Source organism: Centroberyx gerrardi, chromosome 5, assembly GCF_048128805.1.
Source record: "Centroberyx gerrardi isolate f3 chromosome 5, fCenGer3.hap1.cur.20231027, whole genome shotgun sequence".
In the NCBI taxonomy this organism is placed as follows: domain Eukaryota; kingdom Metazoa; phylum Chordata; class Actinopteri; order Beryciformes; family Berycidae; genus Centroberyx; species Centroberyx gerrardi.
Window position 1 is genome coordinate 14,950,222 of NC_136001.1, and position 25,224 is coordinate 14,975,445.

Sequence of the window (25,224 nt, forward strand, 5' to 3'; positions counted from 1 at the left end):
CACCCATAGAGAGTCACAGAAAGTTGCAGCTCAAGTTGAACTAACCCAGTCCCACATTTTATAGCTGTTAAGCTCAAAGAGAAGTTTTATTTAGAGTGTACCCCTATTAAAAAACTTCAGAACCTTTGTGTTCCTTCAGAGAATGTTTTAATATTCAAAAGGAGCCACTATTGTGTGGTTTCTTGCGCCAACGTACAAAATAAAGAGCCACATCAGAAAGCTGGAACAGTCCCCGAGCATTTTCATGTGTAAAGAAAAAAGAGGGAAAACAAATTTGGAGGGGGGAGACGGGGGTATTTATAGAGTGGTGTGAGAGTCTTTGCAATGACAGGAGCCTAATGAAGTGGAGTTTGGGTTTTGATTCACAGTGCGGTGAGTGCGTGGGTCCCTCTGTGACCGTTACTGCATTCCAGCCCCGATCCCTCGCTCGCTACACGGAAACCAGCTCAGGCCACAGGGGGAGGCGGAGGGCGAACTCAAAATAACGTGTTCCTCTAACCAAGCTAACCTTTCTCACCAGCATCATTCCTACGTACAGCTCAGCAGATGCATGATGGCAGTAGACCTACATTCACATGTAGGCAAGTGTATGCACATGTTCATGTTGTGTATACACACACACACACACACACACACACACACACACAGTATTTGATAGTTAGGTCAATGTGTTACTATTGGTTAGTCAGTAAGGCATGGTAGGTGATTCACAATGGTAAATAACACAACTAACTCATAACTCATCATGACATCGTAGGGAAATCCAGAATGACGTTCAACGGTGCAGAAATTTTGCTAATTTGGATTTTGTCTGGTAGGTTGGTGGAGATGGTATTTTGCATAAGAGGCTATACTGAGCAGTAATAAGGATGAAGAGAAAAAGAGACAGTGAATGAGACCAGACATAGGTAGGTCATCATGATTTTAAATTTGAGTTTTATAAATTGTGTAAATTTTGTATTACATTTTTGTATTTCGCATTGGCTTAGAGTAGTAACCATTTTAGTCCCACTTAATGTATCTATGCCTACTGAACTTGCACCTTCTGACAGCAGAATAGGTTAAAAGAAAATAAATTTTTCAAACAGTTTTTTTTCTCCTTAGACAGAGCTGTATTGTGCTATTGCAAGCTGTCCATGCAGTAAAAATTGACACTTATGCCGTAGCCACATCTATCTGCCTTTTTTGTAAAGGCCGGTGTCATATAAGGTAGTTTTGTTAGATAAATGTCATTGTGGTGGTCTACAGGACAGGTAAACATGGTGGCAAATATGCAGGCAGCAGCAGACAGGAAACCTCCAAAGGAAGAGGACAGGCAACCACAAAGGCTCTGCACACCTCTTCACTCACACCTTGCCTCCTTTGTGCAAAGACAAAGAACTGATTGCCGCATTTTTCTTGTACAAATTAATGATTATATCTGGCAAAGAACATACAGTCACAAGTGAAAGTATCTGGGCAGTAAGTTCATGTAGATCTTTTAATGTGTTGTCATTGTTTTGGTATATTTTATAACCTGTTCTTTTGCTCATGTTCATTTTTTGATGGGTAACACATACTACACAATAGATACATAATTGGTGTAAAAAAAAAAAGCATGTCCTCTTGCTTACTGACTAAGCTCTTCCAAGTGTCATAAACAAAACTTATAAACCAACTCAAGTCAACTAGATTCAAATAGAAATATGTACTGTGTGTTCGCCATACTTTCCACATTTCCCCTATTTTCTCTGTTTCCGGCCTTTAACCCCGTCTGTGGTTTTGCTAAAGACCTGAATGAGCAATCTGTGTGTATTTCTTATAGCTAAGATGTGCTAAAACAGGATACCCTACAACAACAAGGGACCTGGCACATTGCAGTTGATAAACAGTCACTACAATGATGCGCACTGGACATCTAGGTACTTTTGGGGCAACTGACTTGCTAGTAGTGGCACCAATATCATCTGCTTATGCTATACCTATTAGCAATGCAAAGTTCACAGTCTGTTCACAGTGGAGACAGCTGTCAAGCTAACATGGCTAACATCATTATAGGCTGCAAACACATAAAATAGATGTTTAGAATTGGTCTCACCGCAATCTGAATACATGGTTTGGGTGGGAATATGAGGGGGGATGAAAGTATACGCTGTGAGTGTGCGTTCCCTGCTCAGCACAGCCTCACCATGTGTATCTACGTCTCTGCTATTCAGTATACTGTACCTCCAAGTGAGTCACAGTTTTCTCGCTGCCTCACAAACACGCATGTATACCTTTGTGCTGTTGAACCTGGTCTAGACGACGAGTCGGGACCCTTCTCCTGTCCACATTCAGTCTCTGTCTCACACACACATGGGCACCCTGAAAATGCTGCTGGAGTGTACATATGTTGTGGTTTTAGCACTATCTTGTTCTATCATGTCAGCCCAGCATTTATCACAGTCAGAATGAAAACTAGTTTAATCAACAGTGCATTTACCGTTACATAAATACAGTATAGTAAGCAGACATTAATAGACAAAATGTACTTTGTAAGATTCAGGATATGACAATGTATACAGTCCAATATGATATATATTATATACAATATACATGGTTACAATTTCCACAAAGTAAGCAGAGGTGTGCAGTGCGCATGGGTAATGGTGCAAATATGAGTAGGAGGAGATAAGACAGATGTAAAAAAAAAAAAAAAAAAAAAAAACATTGTCAAGTATTGAAGGTGAAAGATAAAGATACCAGCCAGGTCATTATCCTCTCAGTTTCACAATGAAGGGGATTAGCTTGCCCTGCAACATATGAACTGTAAGTCAGAGTTTTTTTTATTATTTGTTAGTTGGTTGCCTGTTTGATGGTTTTGCTGTACATTATTTCAACTTGTTTGACTGTTGGGCTTATCTGATGCTGTTTTGTAGTCACACCAGAGCAGATTCCACTGAGTAGATGTGGTTCACTGTTTGGTGGTGTGATGTGACATGTAGATAGAGAATAACTGATAAATAACACTGATATCAATCTATTTTCAGATGCCTGAGCCCTTTTATAGCGGCCATAGAATTTGAACACTATAGATTTAGTGTCTTAAAGGGCATGCTTTGATTCACTTGGGTTCCTCTGAAATCATACTGGGCGCTCATATGTGAATAATGAAACTAACACCAGCGCACAGTCACACTAATAGCGCAACTCGTTGACAAATCAACTTTTGTGACTTTTATCAGTGAATGGATCAGTGGCTTTGAAGCTAATAAAATGCCCGAAAGGGGATCTGCTTTTCTGTCACAAGGGCCCTAATTGAACAATGGTGGAATCATTAAAAGCCTCACTGAACAAAGGGAAAATAGTTTCAATACGGTGTTTGTTGTCGGGGCAAAAAGAATACAGCTTTGTGTTAAAAAATGCAGTGCTGTTCTGTGTGCTTCTATCTATTTGATTGTACTTTAGTGCCGCAGCGTAATCAATGCGAGGAAATTAGCAGTGTGTTTATTTCCTGAAGTGATTGATCTGTGTGCCTCTATATCTTTTAGGGGGCAGATGTTGCCCCACGGCCACACATTCTGTGGTAGCGGTCTGAATACCCTGACAGGGTGGTGTCTCTTAATGAGCAGGACATCTAAAGACACGGAGCAGCGGCTTTACTGCTGTGGCACTGGGCTCTTTTCTATCTCTGACTGGAGCTCAGATCTTCTTGTAGCTTCACACACACACACACACACACACACACACAAACACACACACACAGACACTTCTTGTCATGTATTTCTTTGCTGTGTGTGTCTGTTTGATCCGTGCTATAGTTTGTTCTGCAGCAGCAGGCCAATCTTGCTCCCCGTCTTGTGCATTTGACACAAGTTGTACTTGTTTGTTTGTTTGTATGTTTTTCTCTATACCCACGTTGCCATCTCTGTGTAGTTAGTTAAGTGTGTGTGTGTGTGTTTTGCTGAGGGAATTTCCCTATAGCCTCTTTTTCACATTTCTGCATCTGTGATCTGTGTTGGTGAGAGTTTGACACACTGTTGCCCTCTTTCTCTCTCTTTCTCTCTCTCTCTTTCTGTATTTCTCTCTCTCTGTGTGTGTCCCTCTCTTATCTTCTGATTCCCCAGTCTGTTTCCCTCACTTTCTTTTTCTTTCTTTCATGCATTGGTATCTCTCCACCTCTCTCTCTCTCTCTCTCTCTCTCTCTCTCTCTCTCTCTCTCTCTCTCTCTCTAACATACTGTATATACCACTGCATCACTGCATTGTATTCTGTACACACTGCAACCATGCAAAATACACCACACAACACATTTTCAGTGTTCCTTCCTCCACACTGATGTGACATTTACATCTCAGATCAGGGTGTGACAGTTTCACTGACTTGCTGTGTGGGTCTCATTTATTCAGCCTCGCCAGAACACACTGACAGACTTGCTGCGTGGCTCGCTGCCAGCCAGTTAGGAAATGAATGTAATCAATTGCTGTAGATATGAATTTAGACTAGACTGTACGTCTTAAACTTCCATATCAATGTGTTTGTGGTTATTTTCACGATCATTAGACAAGAATGTTTGCACTTCCTCTTCTCTGGCCACAGAAATGCAATAAAATTGCAGCAAACATCACATTACCACCATTCCTATCGGTTAACATGTAATTCAGAGCATTTAATCCTCAATTTGCTGTCAGCATTTATGATATAATCTACAAACCATTTGGATAAAATGAAATGAAGAGTTTCATTCCAAAATGAGTTACCGCCAAGTGGAAAATTCAACACCAGCTTTTCTGTCAAGAAAATTAAACTCACTATTGAATATTATTGGAAGCATAAACTGACTTATGACCTTACAAAATAGTAACATTTTAAAGATTATATGCACTTGTACAGTGCTTTTTAAATAATGAGTAATGAAATTATTATTTTTTCTTTGCAAAATGGATAAATAGCATTTTGGAATCTAAAATATTCAAATACTGTTTGTATTACTGAATTTGCAACATGACAACAACTCTTCTTGTTGAATATGTCCAGGGTATGACAGCGTGTGCATTATGTATTTGGTGCATGAGCAATAACACAGCGAGGTAGACAAGACAGACACGTGGGTATCAGTGTGCTTATTTCTCCCTCAGTGTTGTTAGAGCAGGCCATAGCAAACCAAACCAAACCAGGCCAAACACAGAAAGAGTCATCACTCTGAGAGAAAGAGAGTTTGAGTTGCTGCTGAGATGAAGGAGATCAGGTGGGAGGTGTTTGCTCTTAGTTGCGGTCCCCCATGACTCAATGTATGAATGTCAGACAGCAGGTCTGAATAAGAGAACTCCCACATTTTGAATTTTTTAAATGGCATGTTTTATTTCTGTGATAATATTCAAAGAGCAGTTATCGTGGTCGACATGGGCGCACTCTGCTGATGAATATGGATGTATCTCCTCTCTGAGTTGCTGTCATAGGTATTGTAAAATGACTATGCATATGTGTTCCTGTGCTTGCTTCGTGTTTATGTGTGTGGGCGTCCGTGACCCTTGTGTGGTAATTTACCTTGTCCAAAATAGCATTTGATGAGTTTCCTTTGACACCTGAAACTATCACAACTCTACTTCTAACAGCATTGAAGAAGCATTATTTCATACCTTAATTAGAAAGGTAATTATTTCAGGATATAGTAGAAGGATTGTTTTGTATAAAAAAAGACTTGTTTCAAAAAGTATCAGTATTTTAAAATATGAGTATAATGATTAAGGAACATGTTTTTAAAAATGCTCTCAGTGCATTTAGTTGGCTGGATCCCCACTTATTTCTGACATTGTGTTGCCGCCTGCATTTTCTATTCTGTGAAATGCATCTGCTGTTACTGTAATGAAGCATTATTATGCTAATGTTGTATTACATATATGCATTATGTCATATCATCATGACAACATGGATTTTGTTCCTTCTGGGTGGCTGGTTAACGTTTGAATGATATAATAGATTAAAAAAAGAGGACTTGAAGAGCCCTTTCCCATGTCTAATAACCTTTAAATTCTAAAATTAAACTCTAATGCTAAACATATGTATTTAATTTTATTTTCTGTTTATATTTCAAGGTGAGTGTAATAGCATGCATGTGGTGTGTGTTTGATGCTCCTAGTTTGTCTCCATCTATAACAAATAGAATGAAAACTGTAAAGAAAACCTTATCGCAGACTTCTGCTTTTAAGCTATATTTAGATGTTGGCTATTTAGATACAGGCTATTTTTATTCCATTAACATTTTATTAGTATTTATGCACAATTTGGATGCTGCTCATAAAGTCATTTATGTGTATAAATCACAACATGCTACAGGTGTAAATTTTAACAGCTACCAAAAATGCCTCATATAATGCCTCATTCTGTTATTTGCGGTTTTGAGTTATTTACTGAGTTATTTATGCTGTTATATTATCTGAACACTGTACCTTGTCAAACAAAATCTAAGCTGAATAGTATTAATAATTTCACGGTACTGTTATTCTGGCTTTTATGTTAAAACCATGAATAGTCCTAAAATCAACAGAAATGGTAACAATTACAGTATATGGTAAATGGGGCCTAGTCTTGTTTGTTGCAATTTAAAACCAAAAGAAACAAACAAGGTATTTCCTAGGTAATTACTGTGTGCTTACCATTTCGCCACATAATTACTAAGTCAATACCAGATCACATGTGTGCACCGTAAAATAAACTGCAGTTTAGAGAGTTACTATACAGTAGATGCCCTCTGGGCTATAAACAGAGCAGGATCTAGTTTTCAAAATCACCCCGGTACTAAAACTATGTTTGTGCCGTTGTAAGCCAGTGCAAAGGCAATGTTGAGATGCTTTTTCTTGATCTCAGATGCTGAAGTTTTTCAAATTTGTGGTTTGTGCTTTCATGTGGTACCTATGAATTCTGTGTGTCCATTTCATATACTGTATATTGTGTATATGAGTGCATGCGGGTGTTTTAATTGCTGTGTGGCAATCTATCTATCTGCCTGCCTGTCTATCTGCCTGTCTGTCTATCTGTCTGTCTGTCTGTCTATCTGTCTGTCTGTCTGTCTGTCTGTCTGTCTGTCTGTCTATCTGCCTGTCTGTCTATCTGTCTGTCTGTCTGTCTATCTGTCTGTCTGTCTATCTGTTTGTCTGTCTGTCTGTCTGTCTGTCTATCTGTCTGTCGTCTATCTGCCTGTCTGTCTGTCTGTCTGTCTATCTGTCTGTCGTCTATCTGTCTGTCTGTCTGTCTGTCTTTGGGAAACTGAGCCCAGACTGACTAAAGGAAGTAATAAAAGAACTAGGTCGTAATTTCTTTAACTATGGATCAGGATCCAAAAGGGATCACACGCCTCTTTCTGGTGGGTCCCCAGATAACAAGAACAGCAATATATTTTCAGTAGCCTCAGGGAGAACGACTGCATTTCTGATTGGTATCCCAGGCTGAAAAAAGTTTAAGACCCACTTGACTTGTTTCTGGCAGATAGGCCATCACTCTCTCAGGCGACAAATAAGTCACTGCCAGAGATGGAGAAAGAGAGAGAGAGAGAGAGAAAGAGAGAGAGATTAAAAGAACACTACTGCAGTGTTTGATTTGAACACGTTATTGTTGTCAAGCCATCAGAAAGAGTCCCCAGAGGACCAACTGATCGACATTGTCAAGCATGATGCAGCACAGTTCGGTTAGCACTCTCTGGATATGAGTCACGTTCTTCCCACGCACACTACAGCGCATGCAAAATAGCAGCCCTGTTTTCTACTGTGCTGCGTGCTATTTTGTGTTCAGTGTCTTCCAACAAATTACACACTCATAAAACAGATACACATTGCGTGAATTCATCATTCTTAAAACTCCTTTGTACCTTGACACACGACATATATATCACGCAAAACATGCACAATTACACACACAAACACTCTCACACACACACACATACAGGCACTCCCAAACCTCCTGCGCTGTTCAAAGATTTAGTGGTCCTACTCAAATAAAAGACTTTTTGAAGAATGCACTCGCTATCCAAATAAATAAATCAATGGGCCCGATAATGAAAACCATCCCAGCGCCGTGCTGCTTTAATGACGGCGCATATAGGCCCAGTGTCACTCACTGTCATGGGAGAGAAAATTAGAGCCAATTTGACGCTAATCTGGACCAGATTGTTCTCTTTTTGGGCCCGGTGGTATGTCCTATCATCCCAGGAAACTCCTGCAGGGCTGATAGGTCGACCTCAACAACATCATATAACATCATAGCTGTCCGTTTTAGGGAAGCGGATTTGATGACCAATTTCATCCCCCATAAAAGCAAGTCATTCCTCCCCGCGAGAGCAGCATCGCACCGCATGGAGCAGAAGCTCGAGAGTGACTAGGCTCGGGTGAATCAGTGTTTTGCATGTGTGCCTTTTTTCACAAGGTTGTAATCAAGTTGGGACAGCACACACAAACTGCTGATGCAAGTGGAGACACATGTTGGTCATAAATTCTGAGATTAGTTAATTCACTGAAAGATAGTCATTACATGTTTTGATATTCGGCAGATAATCTGCAGTGAGTGAGAACAATTTGTGTAAACTGTACCGCTCACACAGGCGCTGTAGGTGTGTGTTTGTGATTGCGGGTCGTCCCCCCCCCACCCACCCACCCCCTGCAGCACTGGGTCCCCCTTTGCCCTTCCAGTAACAGCTGTGTAGTCATAACGGGAAAGTTACATACTGTCATTGACCCATGTCTTACAATGATTGTGTGTGGGCGTGTGTGTGTGTGTGTGTTTGTTCATTCAGTGGAACTGATATTAAATGTGAGGTTTCTTGATGTGGCCTTGACCATTCATTTTAAAAGGTTTCCCCCAATGTACTGTCATGGACTTTCTCATTGCTGTGGGTCATATCTGGATGTGTAGAGGAATTAAAATAAACTGCTCATCCTTTGTCTGTGTCTACTAGTCAGTAAGGATGCAGTCTGGGACTGTGATGAGTTCACAGGAAAAAAAAAAATCTTTAAACCTCTGAGTGTTGTTTTGACTGTTTAATGCATAAATTTTGTGTTTAATGAGCTGTGAAACTTCATTTTCACAACAACACAAAAAGAATTATTGACCCACTATATGTAGGCACAGTACACGCTCCCCCTTGACAACAGCTTGGCTTTCTCTCATGATATTTCAAAGACATTGGCAAGGAGTCTATTTGTGTTCTTAAATGGTCATTATTTGGTTGTGATTAGATATTGCCAATCAGTGAGAGGAAAACAGAGAGAGTCCTCAAAAAAGCCTGGGAAATAAGAGCCTACAGCTGAAATCCCAGGCATGTGTTTGTGATTGTCATTTATTGTCTTTGCCATGGGAAAAAGTAGTGTGCCTTTCCAATTTTGCTCCAGTCTGGGCACAGAGGGTACAGCGGCAGACTTTTAACTTGCAATATGTTATTTATCATTCCTCTGACTCTTCTTACTGCTACCCTGATTCCCTGCCTCATTGTCAAAAATGAATCGCACATGAAACACACAGTATGTGCGCTGATAAACCGGTCGAAAAATGTGATGCTTCAACACTCACCTTATTCATCATCTAGTTCTTGAAGAGCAACTGCATGTTTAAACAGTTTTAGTTCAAAGTTACATTTTATCCCTTTACATGAAGAATATTTGAAGAGTTTCATTACAAAATGAAAAATCCTCCGTTTGACAAGAAGCAACACCTACACTTACAAAATGACCAGTGGCACAATTAAAACAAGCTGTAATACCTTTTAAAGGATAGTACATTACTTAAGTCCTGTGTTGTGAAATGAATAATACTTTTATAGACTGGATCCTCTATATCTTAAAGATTTTGAGTGATTTGAGTGACTTCATTTAATGATTTTTTTTTTTCCAAAATAGACATATAGAGTTTTGGTCCCTGTACTTTCAAGGTAAAAGAAAGAAATTAGAAATGACACTGAAATTGAGCAGAAACTACAAATGATAATTGGGGTTGTTTTTATTTCTGAAGTTCTATGCTGTGTAGGAAATATTGCGGAATTTCTGAAATATCATAATTTCTAGTAGTGACCCTCGTTTTTCAGTTCTGGATCTCCTTTGCGCAGTTGTGTAGGTTGTAAGCTGAACACATCTGCCTTGTATTGATCATAATCCGCAGATCAACCCACACAAAGCCATATGAAATATCTCATGATAAGAAACACATTGAACAACTTCACATGAAGACTATTTCATTCCCGTCGCTTACAAGGGAACAGGATACTGCAGCAACACTGAAATTGAGCACAAACAAATAATTATGCAGTTGTTCTTGTTTTTGACTTCAAACATCATGTAAGGAATATTTCAGAATTTATGAAACTTTTTACGTTTTCGGGTGGTGTTTTCACCCTGCTTTGGTTTCAGTTCCTGACATCGTTTCTGTAATTGTGCAGGTTATTCGCTGGCTTGTATTGGTCATACTCTGCAGCTCAACCCACACAAAGCCATATGAAATATCAACTGATAAGAAACACATGCTCATTCCATTCTGAATCATAGTTAAAAAAATGGATTTTACACTACAAAATAATAATTGGCATCTCATACTAAATATAGATTAAAGACACATGTCCCTGATATTTGATTTTAAACTGTGTTGTTGTTTGAAATACAGCGCAGCATTGCTTAATCATATATTCCTAATAAACATACACTATATTACATTTAACCATGACTCGTCTGTATAACCTAATATAACCTTTTGTCTCCCCTCCGCCTCTGTCTTTCTCTCTCTCTCTTTCCCTCCCACAGTGGACACTGAGCGAGTGAGTTCGCTGGGATCGGAGGGGGAGGATGAGGTGGGCCTGTGGAGCCTGGAGCCCCAGGACTGCCAGGAGAGCCTGGACAAGACGAGCCTGACGCCCAGCGAGGGGACCGAGGAGCCCGGCAGCCCCGCTCGCTCCACCCGGCCGCACAGCCTCAGCCCCGGCGGCAGGAACCACTGGGTGCAGGTGGAGCCGGAGGCCGAGGCCGAGGGAGACGGTGCTGTCACTGCCACATCCGCCACAGACAGGGAAGGAGACCAGGAGCCACTGAGGATGTACAGTAAGTTACATCCTTATAAAATATAGGTGAAATGGTATGGTGGACTTTTAGACTGTAAACGTGACCCATTGTCCCTTTGAATGATGTTTTTCTAAACCGTTAAGTCTCCCTTTAGATTTCTCTATCTGGATCTGGAGAAGGCCCTAACACAACGGCCTTTTTTTTAAAAATGTCATAGTATGGTACAGACATACTGTCATTATTTCTATAAGTCCATGAGACTTGTTTGGGAATGTATGTTTAATCAGGTTTACTTTGTTTTTCTGATGCAAGACCCTTCCAGTCTCATGATGCTTCTCAAAGCCCTCCAGATACACCTTCTTATCAGCTCCTTGTGAAATCGTGCCATTCCTACAAGCCATTCCTTCTTTTTTTGCTCTTCTCTTTGAAAAGGCTGCCTTCTGAAAGCATGACAAAAGAACTCATCCCACACAATGTCACAATATTTCCATGCATCAAAGAGGTGACGTTACGGTACTGAAATCAGCACTGCGCGACGCGAGGCTTTCCCTTCTATTTAGGAGAGATCAAAGGCTCACGCGGCTTGCCTACTAACAATCACTTAGCTCTCTCGCCTCGTGTGATTTGGCCTCGCCTGATGAAGGCAAAGCTGAGTTTTTACAACACTCAACCGCACCGGCTCTTCCCTTCACCACATAAAAACAGCTCAAAATATGCCAACATCTGCAAACATTTGAAAAATCTTCCTCAAAGTCACTGCGCTGTAAGCAAAGCTGACTGGCTTGAGTCGTGATAGAAGGCGCCCTCTCTTCTTCACGTACATCTGTGGCTTTCTTTCTCCCTGCCTGCCTGTCACTGCACTCAAGGGCATGAAAAAGAAAAAATTCTGAAAATCTAGTTTTAGCTCTGGCCAACTGGTTCCCAGAATAGTTTTTTTTTTTATCTGTCAGTCTTTAAGTAAACAATTTAGTTGCATTATTTTATTTTCAGTTGCACATGGTGTCATTTTACAATTTATACCCACTCCTCCCACACACATACACACACATGCAAATATGCACGCACACACAAACACACAGAGAGAGAGAGAGAGAGAGAGAGAGAGAGAGAGAGACAGAGAGAGATGGAACACCATGATGGACTTTCACAAGTATTTTATTTGAAATATATATGTGGCCATTTAACAGAAGCAGTGACTCAGCCCCACTGACAGGCTCATTGAAAAACCAATACACACACCACCTCCAACAATGTTTTTTTCAGTATTAGACATTCTAGAGAAAGTCACACAGCATTGACATATAAGAATCTGGTAGCAATACTGACATTTTCCTGGTACTAACACTAAACAAAACAAAGCCCCAATTGTTGTATTTATTAAAATTACATAGAAATTTGAATGTACACCTAACTGCTCAACAGCTTCATGTGCAGACTTAGCTATGGATAAACATATTTAAAGTAATTAAATTGGTGTTCTAAATTTTTAGATATTTAAATTTCTCTATATCTTTGTCTCTGCTCCCAGGTAAGAACTTAGACTCCCAGAATGCCTTGGAGGACCTGGCCCACTATGAATTCCTGGCCCAACTGAGGAAGGCCTCTAACTCAGCCAGCCTCCTGGACCACCTGACCCATAATGGCACTACAGCCATGTACCATCCCGGCAGCAGACATGATGAGCTGCCACCTGCCATCTGGTCGCCCGGGGCCCAGCACCGCTCACCTGACGGAGCAGGTAGGTCAATCTGGGCTGCAATGCTATTGATCAGAAAATCACATTAAAGTCACAATATGCAACAAAAAGCAATGCAGACGTTCATCTGTGTGTTCGAACAGGTCTTGTTTGATGCACATTTAGCTTCACTGTTCTTTTGTTTCTGACTGCTTTCTGCCATTGTTGTTGTTACTGTGACTTCCCTGCTCCTGATAGCCACTCTCCAGCTCACCGTCACTGACCCACAAATGTCATATGCCGAAAATTGTCCAGAATATCACTGAAAAGCCAATTTCAGGCAAACGGGGTGATTTTGGCATGTACACACAGAAACCCAGACAGACACAGACTGATAATGTATAAAATAGCCTATTTATGTAGTGTTATTTTAATATCAAAATCATTGCATATTGTAGCTTTAAGTCGCAACAAGGCTTAATGAGCTGCTCAGCCCCAAGCTTAATCATAGTGCATATCATATTCTACATCAGACTCTTCGTGTTAATGTCAACCTGAAAAAAGTTTAGTTGTTAGTCATGGAGGGCTACAATATGCCTCCTATTGCGTGGGTAATGTGATAATTGTAAAAGGCATGACACAGCGAAAAGGAAAACAAAAGTTACACGCCATCAGTTTTGTGACATTTATTAAACCACCAAAGCTTCGGCACAGAACTTTCTTCAGGGTCTAAAAAACGCCAGCGCATTTGCACATCCATATACAAAGAGTTCACTCATATACTGCCCCACTTGTTAATATGTAGCTTGTTATTCAGCTTTTTTCTGAAATGTATCAAGTTTATATTAAAAAAAGTAGGCCATAAAGTTAAGTCATATAAAGTTCATAAAGGTGTGTTTTTTATGATTTTTTTTTGTTAGATGAGTGAGCTAAATGCAGTCTGTTTGAAATGTTAACTCTCTCTGCAGCAGATGCCCTCGCTCTGAGCCCGGACGCAGTGAGGAGCCAGCAGGCCTGTCCGTTCTGCCACAGGACGTACCAGCGCGGAGCCTCTCTGAGGGAGCACATCAAGTACTGTCAGGAGAGGGAAGGGGGCCACATGGTCTGCCCGCTCTGTGGATACACTGCCACCTATAGGGCACAGATGGAGAGGCACCTGGCGCTTCACAACCAACTGCAGGACAAGGTGAGATATACACAGAAAGTAGGAGAAACCTGACTGAAAAACTGCCATAACGATAAATGTATTATATGTTTTATTTGATGTCTAAAGTTGATTTAAATGGCAAAAATTGATATAGTGTACTGCACTATATTTATATTATAGTTTATCTCCTTTATTTTGTATATCTGCTAGTGGATTTGTCTACATTTAGCAAGGGGGATGGAGAGACAAGGCACTGTTTTCTTTCAATTTTTTCCTTAAAAAGATGAATTACTGTCCCCGTGTAACCTTGTACTTTGTGTAAATGGGAGCAACAAACATCGTCTTCCATCACCCCTCAAATCGCTCCCTATGTCTTACAATATAAAAACAATTAACAATTTCATGTAACACTGACTCACTCTAGAGCTCCGCCACTTTGGACCAGGGCATGGAGACCAGGAAGTTCAAATGTCTGCAATGTGGGAAAGCCTTCAAGTACAAACACCACCTCAAAGAGCATCTCCGCATCCATAGTGGTGAGACTGAACAACATCAAAACAGTTGTAGTCACCCATCAATTTGCTATTGTTTCCACTGTATCTGTACCCCTTACTTATCTTGTCAGTTTTACATGGTATGAAATTATACACAAAGGAGTTTGACGTGTAGACTGAAAACCAGCTAACATTATTCATGACAAGACAAGAGAATTATGAGAGATGTAAAAGGATCACACCCGCACAGAGGATGTTTTCCTACCAAGCTACTCTTGGCGTCTTTTGACCGATGTTTCCTCTCTGTGCCTCCTCCTGTAGGTGAGAAACCTTACGAGTGTTCCAACTGCAAGAAACGTTTCTCTCACTCAGGCTCCTACAGCTCTCACTTAAGCAGCAAAAAGTGCCTGAGTGGGGGAGGAAGCGGAGCGGGAAGCGCAGGAGGAGCTGGAGGGGCATTTAACGGACACAGCCCGAGCTCGTACCACCACTCCTTCCCTACATCTCCCTCTGCAGGCGGCGGGAGAAACAGCAATGGCAAGGGCTCTCCATTCGCTTCACAGACCCAAGATAATGTCAGACCTCTGGGCCGAGCACCGGAGGATCCTCACCACCTTTCCCTGCAGGATAACCACCAGAACCCGGCAGCCTTCCCCAGAACTTCAGACCTGGGGAGGCTGTGGGACCCTTCGGCTGAACTCTCCCTGAGGGCCAGCATACTCAAAGGAACCACCCTGCTGCCTTATCTCCACTCCGGTGTCAAGTTTGAGCAGATGCTGCAGGAGATGCTTCACAGGGAGGTGAAGAGAGATGAGGAGATAGCTGGAGGAGGAGTCGGGATGGAAGATAGGCGGGTTATTTACAATGGAGGAGGGCCTGATAGGAAGGGGTCACCTGACAGGAGTGTAAGAAGAGAGAGGGTGAGGTCAGGTGAAGGGGAGAGAGGTGTGCTGGGGGCGACATGTCGCTGGTGCGCCCAGCTTTTTCCCAATGTGGCCGTGCTCCTGCAACATGAGCGCTACCTCTGTAAGATGAACAGAGAGGCAGTGGAGATGCCTGAGGGTCTTCGCAGCAAAGACCACCTCTCACCACCCATATTCTTCTCCAGACCCTCTCTCCAACCAACAGAGAACAGCAAACCAAGCGGAGTAACCAACGGTCTCTCCGAAGACAAATCACCATTACAGAAGCCCAGCTGGCACTCTGTACCGCAGCAGCTTCTGGTCGCAATGCACTCCCCCCCACAGCCCCGCCCTGACACCCTGCCCTTGCGAGCTTTTTGGTCCAGCCAGGAAAGTGGCAGCCCCGGCCAGCCGATCAACCAATCCACGGAGCTGTCATCGCCTCAACCCAGAAGGAGAGTTCCATCGTCAGGATTCGGTTCTCCTCTCTGCCTCGACCTCTCCGCCTGTCCTCCTGAACTCTCCTCCCCTCAGAATCAGACAGCTCTCCAAACCAGAACCTCATGGTCTGCTGACGCACAAAATGAACCTCTGGACCTCTCGCTGCCCAAGCAACTCTCAGACCAAGAAGGGGGAAGCAAAACTGTAAATGGCTACCCAGCCAGAGGAGAGAAGAGAGAACTGGAGAACCAGCAGCTTAGGAGACTGAGTCCAACCCAACTTCCACATCTGCCCCTTCACCAGCACCCAGTCTACAGCGGGGCTGGAGCTCCTGTGTTTGCAGGCTCCATGTACAATGGGTTCCCTATCTTCAGCCAGGCTGGTTTAGGGGTATCAGCGCATGACGGCGTCCCGTCTATTCCCCTCAGCCGGCCAGCTAACAGCCCCGGGTTCCTCTCTCCCATGGCCTACATGATGGAGACAGATACAGAAGCCATGCTGAAAAAGATTCACCAGGAGAGACAAGCTCTCATGGTGAGTAAGGCCTCCCCTTCAAGGTTTACAGTACAGCACTTGTGTAAATACTAAAGAACAACTTTGAAATAAATGTGTAGAGAATGTATACAGTTAAAGTAATACTTAATAGTCCAGACAATCTTACTGACATTAATTGTTATGTTTTCTACCCAGGGTGAGGTGTTGAGTCGTGGAGGTCTGGACTACCTCTCTCTAATAGATGAAGGGATGGACGGAGAAGGAGGACCCGGGAGGAAGAGACTGAAGAAGACAGAGGAGGGATTGTATGCCTGTGACATCTGTGAAAAAACCTTTCAGAAGAGTAGCTCTCTTCTCCGACACAAATACGAACACACAGGTCTGTAGCTCATACACAATCTGTAACTACTCATTTACTTATATGGAATTTCTTTTAGTAAAAAGTAAAAAGAAACCTCCAAGTAGCATGTTTGTGTATGGAAAAAACCTAATAACCTTTCAGAATACTGTGACAGTGCTCAATGAGATTTTATAAAAGCTGGCAAATACTCTTCTCTTTTAATAGGATAGTACAAACCATTTCTGTATATTCATTACAGGTAAACGTCCACACGAGTGCAAGATCTGCAACAAGGCCTTCAAGCATAAGCACCATCTGATTGAGCATAGCCGGCTGCACTCTGGAGAGAAACCCTACCAATGTGACAAGTGTGGCAAGCGCTTCTCTCACTCCGGGTCTTACTCCCAGCATATGAATCACCGCTACGCTTACTGCAGCAAGGACCAGGATCCAGACCAAGACCCGGAGGAGATGCCTCTCACCCCGGGGACCGGCGCCGATCTCGGGGGCCGCCTGGCTGGAGAGACCCCACTCTCCATGGAGGATACCCAAACCCCCCACTCCTTCCTCAGTGACTCCAGTCTGGATGGAGCTCCAGGGGGCCTCAAAGAGGAGGAGGAGGAGGAGGAGGAGGAGGAAGATAAAGAGGAGAGAGTGCGTGATGGTCACGCTGAGGAGGCAGATGTGAGTTTGTCAGAGGCGGGGGAGGGGCTGGGTGCTAGCCCTGTCCAAGAATCGCCTACAAGGGAGAATGGAGAGCAGAATGAGAGAAACAGTTACGAGGTGGGAAACCATATTGGGACTGACGGAGCAGAGAACCATCTCTGGGACAGAGACACAAAGGAACAAAATGGAGACTTGGACAAATGTGAACTGAGCCTGGACACAATGGATTCACAATTACCCAGGATAAAAAGTTAAGGTGACTTTATCAAGCCAATACAATACATATACAAATACTTTTTATATGCATTATTTTCCCTCATATATAACAGTGCAGCAGATTTTCTACTCATCTTATAACATGGAAAAATGCACAGAACTGCCAAAGCATAAAGGGCCTTAAAATGGATAAAGCCATGTATGTGACAACACAAAATACAGTATTCTATCTTGCAAAATAAACTTGATGTACCTACTATGGATTTAAGTGCTCTGATCACTTTATGTTTGCCATGACAGCTATCAGACCTAGATTTGGTTCAACTGAGGTGATGTTACAGATCCAGATGCAGCCATTTAGAAGTATCACTTTTTACATGCTTACTGCTGCTGACTGTTGCACAACCCACAGAGCAGAGGTTCTTAGTCTTTTTATGTCCAAGTGAGAAATGTAGTTACTTTGTTCAAAACATTGGCACTGTTCACATGTGGAGTCAAAGACCCATAGGTTAAAAAACCAGGCCCTGGAGGAACTGGAGGTTTGGAAAATCCTGCAGTACTAATGCAGGATGTGGAGACTTCTACTGTGACTGTGACTACATGTCATGCAAGGCCAGGTTGTAGAGGTTAGAGGTTACAGATACAGTCGTATTGATCAGGATTGCCTGTTGCTTTGTTACTATATTTATTCTTCCTTTTGAGTGCAAGTAGTATTCACTTTTGAATATCCTGTGGTATTATTCTCCTCAAATCTTTACCTCTATCTTAAGAATTAAGTAATAACTGTACAATATTATTTTGAATGGAAATACACAATCAATCATGCAGCTATTAATTTTGTCCCAAAGCCAGTGAGTGGTTGAGAATACGAGTATGGACGTATTTGTTGCCAGGACTCTCTTTACTCATGCTGTGAAATCACAAGGTATATGCCACAACCAGCTTGTCTCCTCAGGTTAACTGTGGTGCTCAGAGGTACAGTACAGTAACTTAAATCATCAGTCTGTTTAGTATGAAGAGCAAGCGGTCAAAACAGGAAAGATTTCTTGACAAGACCTGTAAGGTGGTTGTTTATATTTAACAGAAAAATAAGCAGGACTGCACCTTTTAAATCATATGCCTTGTTAGGGGACAGTGTCCTTTTCGTAATTCTATATGGGAGTTTGAAAGAGGCAGATGACGAGTTCATTCTTTGGGTTTTTTCCTTTGAGGGAGCAAATAAAACTTGCACTGTCTCACCATGTGTTCTGTTGTTCATGTAATAATCACATGGAGTTGCTTTATTTCATTTAATGCTAAAAATGTCTGCTATTTTCTGGTAATAATTTACACATGTTGCAGGCTATTTTCACACCACCGGGACAGTAATGTGTCACACATTTGGGCTGCCTGTTGAGGCGCGGGAAGAGGGTCAAGTTGAAGCTTCGGGACACATACTGTACATCAGTTTTAACTTCCTCTTTCTGACTGCGGTGTAGTCAACGTGAAAAGTGCCTTAGATGTACTCAGACACTGTGAGTAATCCGACATAGCCTTGGTGCAAGCAGATAAGACGGTGGTGCATGAGGCGTGACTAAGCTTCTAGCATTCATGCATACTGTGGGCCGAAGATGTCACAATGTGTGTGTGTGTGTGTGTGTGTGTGTGTATGTGTGTGCGTGTGTGTGTACGTCTCACCAAAGATATGCATATGTGTCACGCCAACTGCCACCCCTCTTTTGCATAGTTCTTTACCTGTTATTTTATTTCCTGGCCATAAAAAGCCAAAAAATGTTTACTTTCACTTAATGTCTGCACAAATTTATATCATTATCAAGCAGTATTTCTTACTAGCACCCATGCAATTTTTGTATTGAATTACCTTTTCATATATTTGTGCATGTTTGTGGATATTTATAATAAAATTGTAAATACTTTGTCACCAGAATTTTGTATTTCACTGATTTTTTTCATAAACGCCTGAAAACATCAGCCTTACACATTATACACAACACTGGAATTTTTATTCCAATGTTATGGTTCTAAAGGTTTCAAGCCAATTTTCCGGCAAGGGGTGTGTAACGGTTTGAATTATTAACTTATTTCAAAACCAGAAGAAGCATTACTTAATGACCCAGCGCTCTTCGACAAAGTCAATACTCAAATGCCACTGCTGTATGATCTGCAATGCTAAAATGCCTTTCAGTGTAAACATAGACACTGAAAAGCAGAAGACGGTGTCGAAGCCGGGTTGTGGTCTGGGCCGCTCAGTCTCCCACTGCAGAAAACAGTTTCCATCGCCACTCATGATCTGCAGATTGCTTTGATACACTGACTTTTTTGTGGGTCTCTCTATTTGCATGATGATTCATCAGAGGTGGCTAGTCTCTGCCTGTGAACCTGTGCATGTGGTTGTGGCATGCAGGGGCTGAGCAACTTTGGAGATATTTGATACATTGGGCTTTATGTTAACCTTAGGTTTAGTAAACAATTGGTCAACCATAACATTAACAAACCACACTGGATGACGTAGGTTAGATAGTTTGACATGGGTTCCATGCATCAACAACAATTAGTCAACTGTAGCACTAACAAGTCATGACGTTATGACGTTAGCATGATAGTTTGGCTGGTTTGGGCCACACCCGTAAGCAAACCCGCTGAGTAAACTGATAGTTAATGGAGGACCGCTTTGAATTAAATTTGTGGGGAAAAACAATCACAACAGTCAGACAACAATTGATCAACAGTCTCAGCATCAGCATCCCATATGATGTGCAGTTCTATAGATGAACAGCCTTGATGATGTGCCAAGGCAGATTCTATAGGCAGCAGGTTGGCAGTTTAGTTAAGGTGGCTTAGGTGGCAGCAGAAGGTTTACCAGTTCGATTCCTGGTAGCAACAGCACCCAGTCCTGCTGAAATGCCCCTGAGCAAAGGGTGCCTGACTATGATGAATGAGCGCTGCATGTATTGTCTGTTCTTGGTAAAAAGCTGGGTCTATTTATGTGAAAAATAAAGGGCTGTTAAAGATATATTCCACTGGTGGCAGGGTGGCCTAGTAGTTACAGAGACTGTCTTTCAACCAGAGGGACGAGGTCTAAACGCCTGTGTCAGCAAGTCTCTGCTGAAGTGTCTTTGAGCAAGAAACCTACCAGCTCCATGGGTGCTTTTCTATCACTGACCCCACAGTCTGACTGAAGGGGGGCAAGTGAAGAGAATATTTCCCTATGGGGATCAATAAAGTAGCACTGTACACTCTTCTCTTCTCTTCTCTTCTCTCCTCTTCTCTTCTCTTCTCTTCTCTTCTCTTCTCTTCTCTTCTCTTCTCTTCTATGCACATTCACTTGCTCCAAGGACATGCACTGAAAACAAGTTAACATCAGTTAAATACTGTGATATAACACAAAGGGCAGTTGCTTGCAATATGTCATCATGGTCATAGCTGTCCATGTAAAAATAAGCCATACATATAGATCTGTATATTGCTGAAGCAATATTATAGTAGCTTTGGATGGGTATGTATTCATTTAGTGAAGCCCCCTGTGAGCATAAACAGTTCCTATAGTACAGTGGTCCATTGAAGTTTAGACTATAAAAATTATATATATATATTTTTTTTTGGACTTGGATTCATTTCAGTAATTTATTGCCATCTCAACATGGTTGATTGGGATTTGTTTTGGCAAGCTCACAACAGACAGAGAGGGACAAAGGAATAGTTCAAATGAACCACAAGACGTAAAAAAACAAAACAAAACACTTAATACACATAAAACACAAGGTAAGACATAAGATAGAAACAAATAAAATACCATAAAATGAAATAAAATACCACAAAAAACATACCATAAACTGAAACATATGTACCATCGGGATAAAAACAGTATTAAAACAACCACTATATGCACACTCACTTAACAATTAAAAATAGACATTTTACAACTTTACCATTTTGTCAAAATGTAATGAATGCTTACTATAAACCTTCCGCAGCGCTGCAGCCCTTTTGTCTTCATTTGTAATAATGATCATGCCATTATAATGTTTGTCACATAGAAGCACATAATATATTTTTCAGTCACATTTGGTGTTTTCGTCAAGTTATTACTAATATATTTAACACGTATCATCATTGTTAATAATCACATATTCATTAAAAAAAAAAAAACAATTAATTCGCATCCTGTCACTGAAGAAACAAGAAACAAGAAAGAAAGAAAGAAATGAAGAAAGAAAGAAAGAAAGAAAGAAAGAAAGAAAGAAAAAGAAAGAAAGAAAGCGTGACAAAGGGCTGATGTTGAACGATGAGGTAATGGTGTATTACTTTAGTTGCCAGCAGGCTGCTGATTAGGAGAAAGGGGTGTTTGATTGTGTTTCTCATGGCCTGATTGTAATATTAGGGACTGATTAACACCAAGCGAAATAAAACACATCACAGAGAGCTCTGTCCTCAAGACTTTTATGCTGTTGGGTTTTTATTGACACATAAATCTCCTCAATTTCAGAAGTTGGAGAGAGAACAAAACATAATAGTACATAATTACAGTAATGTACAAAATAGCAATAGTTTCTGAAATATTGAATTGTTTAATGGTTTCAGCGTGTTACATTGCAAGTAAGACACCAGATTTACCCTAAAACCTTTTCTTTGCTTAATATAGCGAATGGAAACATTCAATCTAACATGAGGCTGGCAAAAGACAAGAAAGAATGCTTTCGAGGTTTGAAAATGATCTGAGAAATTGTACTACTGTCTTAGGGATACATGTATACATTTACTCTGATACTAGTCAATGTATAAATGACTACTTATACATACATTTCAATCAAATAAACAAGTGTGGTTGTCTGTTTAGGCAGAAAATATTACTGTGGCAATCAAATATAAGGGTGACCCTGGAAATGCACAGAAACACACAATGAAATACAAAGTCTTTCACTGATCAAACACTCAATTGATCTACATCAATCAGCTCTTCTTTCCTAATTTTAGTCCTTCCCCCTCCCCACACTCTCAAATAACATGAAACAATATGAACATAAAAATGAATAAATACATCAAATAAAACTTCACAAATCTATGAGCACTTAATTTTTTTTCCTGTGCTTCTTTCTTGCTCTTTTTTGTCTTTTGCCAAACCCACAGTCAATATAAAATTACCAAAGCCACAGAGAGTGAGAGAGGTTTTGGGGAAAATCCACATTTTTTAAACATATGCATTTCCAGTTCCTCTTTTGTTCTGTTATTAAAAGCAGCATTTGCACCAATCACAGGGGATGTCTCCGCCCGCTGAGTCTCAGAGGCCCACATACCTCCACACTTCTACTATCTCTCACGCAACCCCATTGCTCAATACAAACAACCCACCAAATACACCCTGACTCTACTGTGCCAAATATCACATACGAAACGCCCATATCAGTTAGTTCACTTTTTTTTTTATTGCAGGAAAGTTAACAATCAGGTTCATGTAATATTCTTATGATACATAGTTCATCATTTTAAAGCAACTGTATCAGTCTGAGTTTGGCTATTATTGTCACACACTGTTTAGGTTACACACTGTATGCAAAGTGCTACTGGTTGACAAAGACAGTATTTCACATATTTACAACGTAACAATATTTTTAACTTAATCTGTGGAGTTTGCACTATTAAAAATAGAAGACAATTCCAATATTGTACAACAAGGGAAGCTCCAAAGGTCCACACACTATTCAGTACTATTTGGTACAAGGGAACATTGCCACCATGTTGGCACACAGTCATCCCATCACCAAAATCATCCTCTTGTCTTTGAAGAGTTCTCTGGGGAACCCGTCTATCACTTCTCCCCAGTTTCAAATGAACCTGAATTCTCTATAACTAAATACTATGACTTCAGCAGAGATGGTGGCACATTTACACACATAACTTGCTTCCTGTCGGTTTGCATAATTTATTTCCATGCGAACATCGCAGTTGGGATCTGTCTGTCCTCGCGTTGCATAAGTGCCCCCATTGCCCCTTTGTGCATTTGTTTCCCTGCTGCAAGAGGTGCTGGTGTGTTTCACAGTGAGACGGTTCAGCTAAGTTTTGTCTGAATGCTCCGTAGAACAATATCCTTCCTCGCATTCCTTGAAATAATGACTGATTTATACATAGTTGGGCTGGGTGAAGGAGATCCCCTACTTTATGACTTGCATTTGTCCTCTGATCAGTGAAAACATCAAGGAAAAGTGACAAGGAAGCATCCATTCCACCAGCAACAACAGCGGGACTGGTTTCTACCTCTACAGTCAAAGACACAAGTATTGCAGCACTAAGCTAAAATTGGCTTGCTTTACTGTTATTGTTTTAACATGGTTTTATATGGAGGCCAGATGTCATGATTAGCAGCTGTCTGTCCCGGTTCTTTTTACCCCATAATTAGCTTTTGATGTGAAATCCATTTTATACCATATGAGTCAACAGGCATAGAAGACAAATGCTAGCCGGTCGTTTCACTCTTCCAATACTTGTGCTTTTGTCTGACCCAGAGCAACTTTGAAACCCCTTGTCCGAAAGATCAGGAGGGGCCTCTCGTTCCGAAGATGTGGTCAAACTCGCTGAGGATGAGCTCCACCGCCTGGTTCTGGTAAACCATATTCACGGCCATGTTCCCGTTGTCCCGCTCCGGACGCATCAGGGTTGGCCCGAACACGATGCCGATGTTCTGGGTGGTCATCCGGTTGGCGTCCGAATGTTCCAGCACTCTACAGACAGGCAGGATGAGGGTGGAGGGGGGAGGTGGGGTACAAGGAGAGAGAGATGAAGAATGAGAGAGGAAGAGACAGACTTAACCATCTTCCCCAACCCCTGTATCTGAACACACAGCGTGAAATATTCCGCCATGACTAAATAACAATGAATAAAAAGGGGAAAAAAACCTATCGAAACAATGGTAGTGGCTTTACATGGTGGATTTTGAGTCTTTGCAGCTTATGAATTTTACTTTTTTTGAATCCATCTGACTTCATCTGCGTGATTGCAGTCAGACAGTTGACCACTAATTGTCCATATAGCTTCATGCTCGTGGTCAGTATATGACAACTTTATTATTCTTACGGACTCTCGGAACACCATGACAGCAACTAATGCACTGGGCAACACGAGGCAATGGTGTGTGTGTGCATGCATGTGTGTGTATGTGTGTGTGTTTGTGTGCATTCATGCCGGTGTATTTGCATTTGTGTGTCCGCATCCACCATGTCCATCCACATTCACCTACTTGTGTGTGTGTGTGTGTGTGTGCATGCCTGTGAATTTGCATTGGTGAATCTAGATACGTGCGTATATGTGTATAAATACACTGCCTACATCCACCTATGTGTGTGTTTGTGTGTGTGTGTGTGTGTGTGTGTGTGTGTGATTGGGGGGGACTCAGGAATGGGTTAAAGCCACAGCATGAGGCATTCTTCTAAAAATGCCATTCCCACCAAGCCACAGAAGCAGCCAGCAATTGCTCAAAACTTCCACATTAAAAAGAGAGGAGGGAAAAAAGAGAGAGAGGAGAGGGAAGAAAAAAGGAGCGAGGGAGAGGGAGAGCGAGAGAGAGGTTCCAGTGGTGGCGGCGGTGGTGTTGGTATGCCTTCCAGCAGACGAACCACAGCGCTCCCATGGGACTGTCGAGGCGAGGAGGAGGAGGAGAGGAAGGGAGGGAGGAGGGAGGGACAGGGAGGAGGGAGGGTGAGACCAAAAAGAGGAGAAAGAGGAGAAAGGGATGGGAGGAGGAGGAGGGGGGGAGCTGGAAGAGGATAGAGCAGAGGAAGGGGCGAAGCAAGAGAAGAGAAGGAAGAGGAGAAGATAAGGAGAGGAAGTAAGGGAATGAGGACAGGGAGCGAGCAGAGGAGGCGG

At 41.7% G+C, this 25,224-nt stretch overlaps 2 protein-coding genes across 7 annotated transcripts in view; one reads left to right on the forward strand and one right to left on the reverse strand.

Moving 5' to 3' along the window:
* LOC139929709 (zinc finger E-box-binding homeobox 2) overlaps positions 1-19,197 on the forward strand; it is a 29,126-nt gene extending 9,929 nt beyond the window's left edge. The window contains exons 2-8 of the mRNA XM_078283744.1: positions 10,737-11,030; positions 12,520-12,733; positions 13,669-13,852; positions 14,238-14,349; positions 14,629-16,184; positions 16,341-16,524; positions 16,745-19,197. Of these exons, the coding sequence (XP_078139870.1) occupies positions 10,737-11,030; positions 12,520-12,733; positions 13,669-13,852; positions 14,238-14,349; positions 14,629-16,184; positions 16,341-16,524; positions 16,745-17,406 (3,206 nt within the window). The 3' untranslated portion in view covers positions 17,407-19,197. The remainder of the gene's footprint in view (positions 1-10,736; positions 11,031-12,519; positions 12,734-13,668; positions 13,853-14,237; positions 14,350-14,628; positions 16,185-16,340; positions 16,525-16,744) is intronic.
* Positions 19,198-21,816: 2,619 nt separating this feature from the next.
* Positions 21,817-25,224, reverse strand: part of arhgap9 (Rho GTPase activating protein 9) — a 41,517-nt gene continuing 38,109 nt past the window's right edge. For all 6 annotated transcript variants that reach the window (XM_071922655.2, XM_071922650.2, XM_071922654.2 and 3 more), the window contains one exon: positions 21,817-24,083. In XM_071922655.2, the coding sequence (XP_071778756.2) occupies positions 23,897-24,083 (187 nt within the window). In that variant the 3' untranslated portion in view covers positions 21,817-23,896. The remainder of the gene's footprint in view (positions 24,084-25,224) is intronic.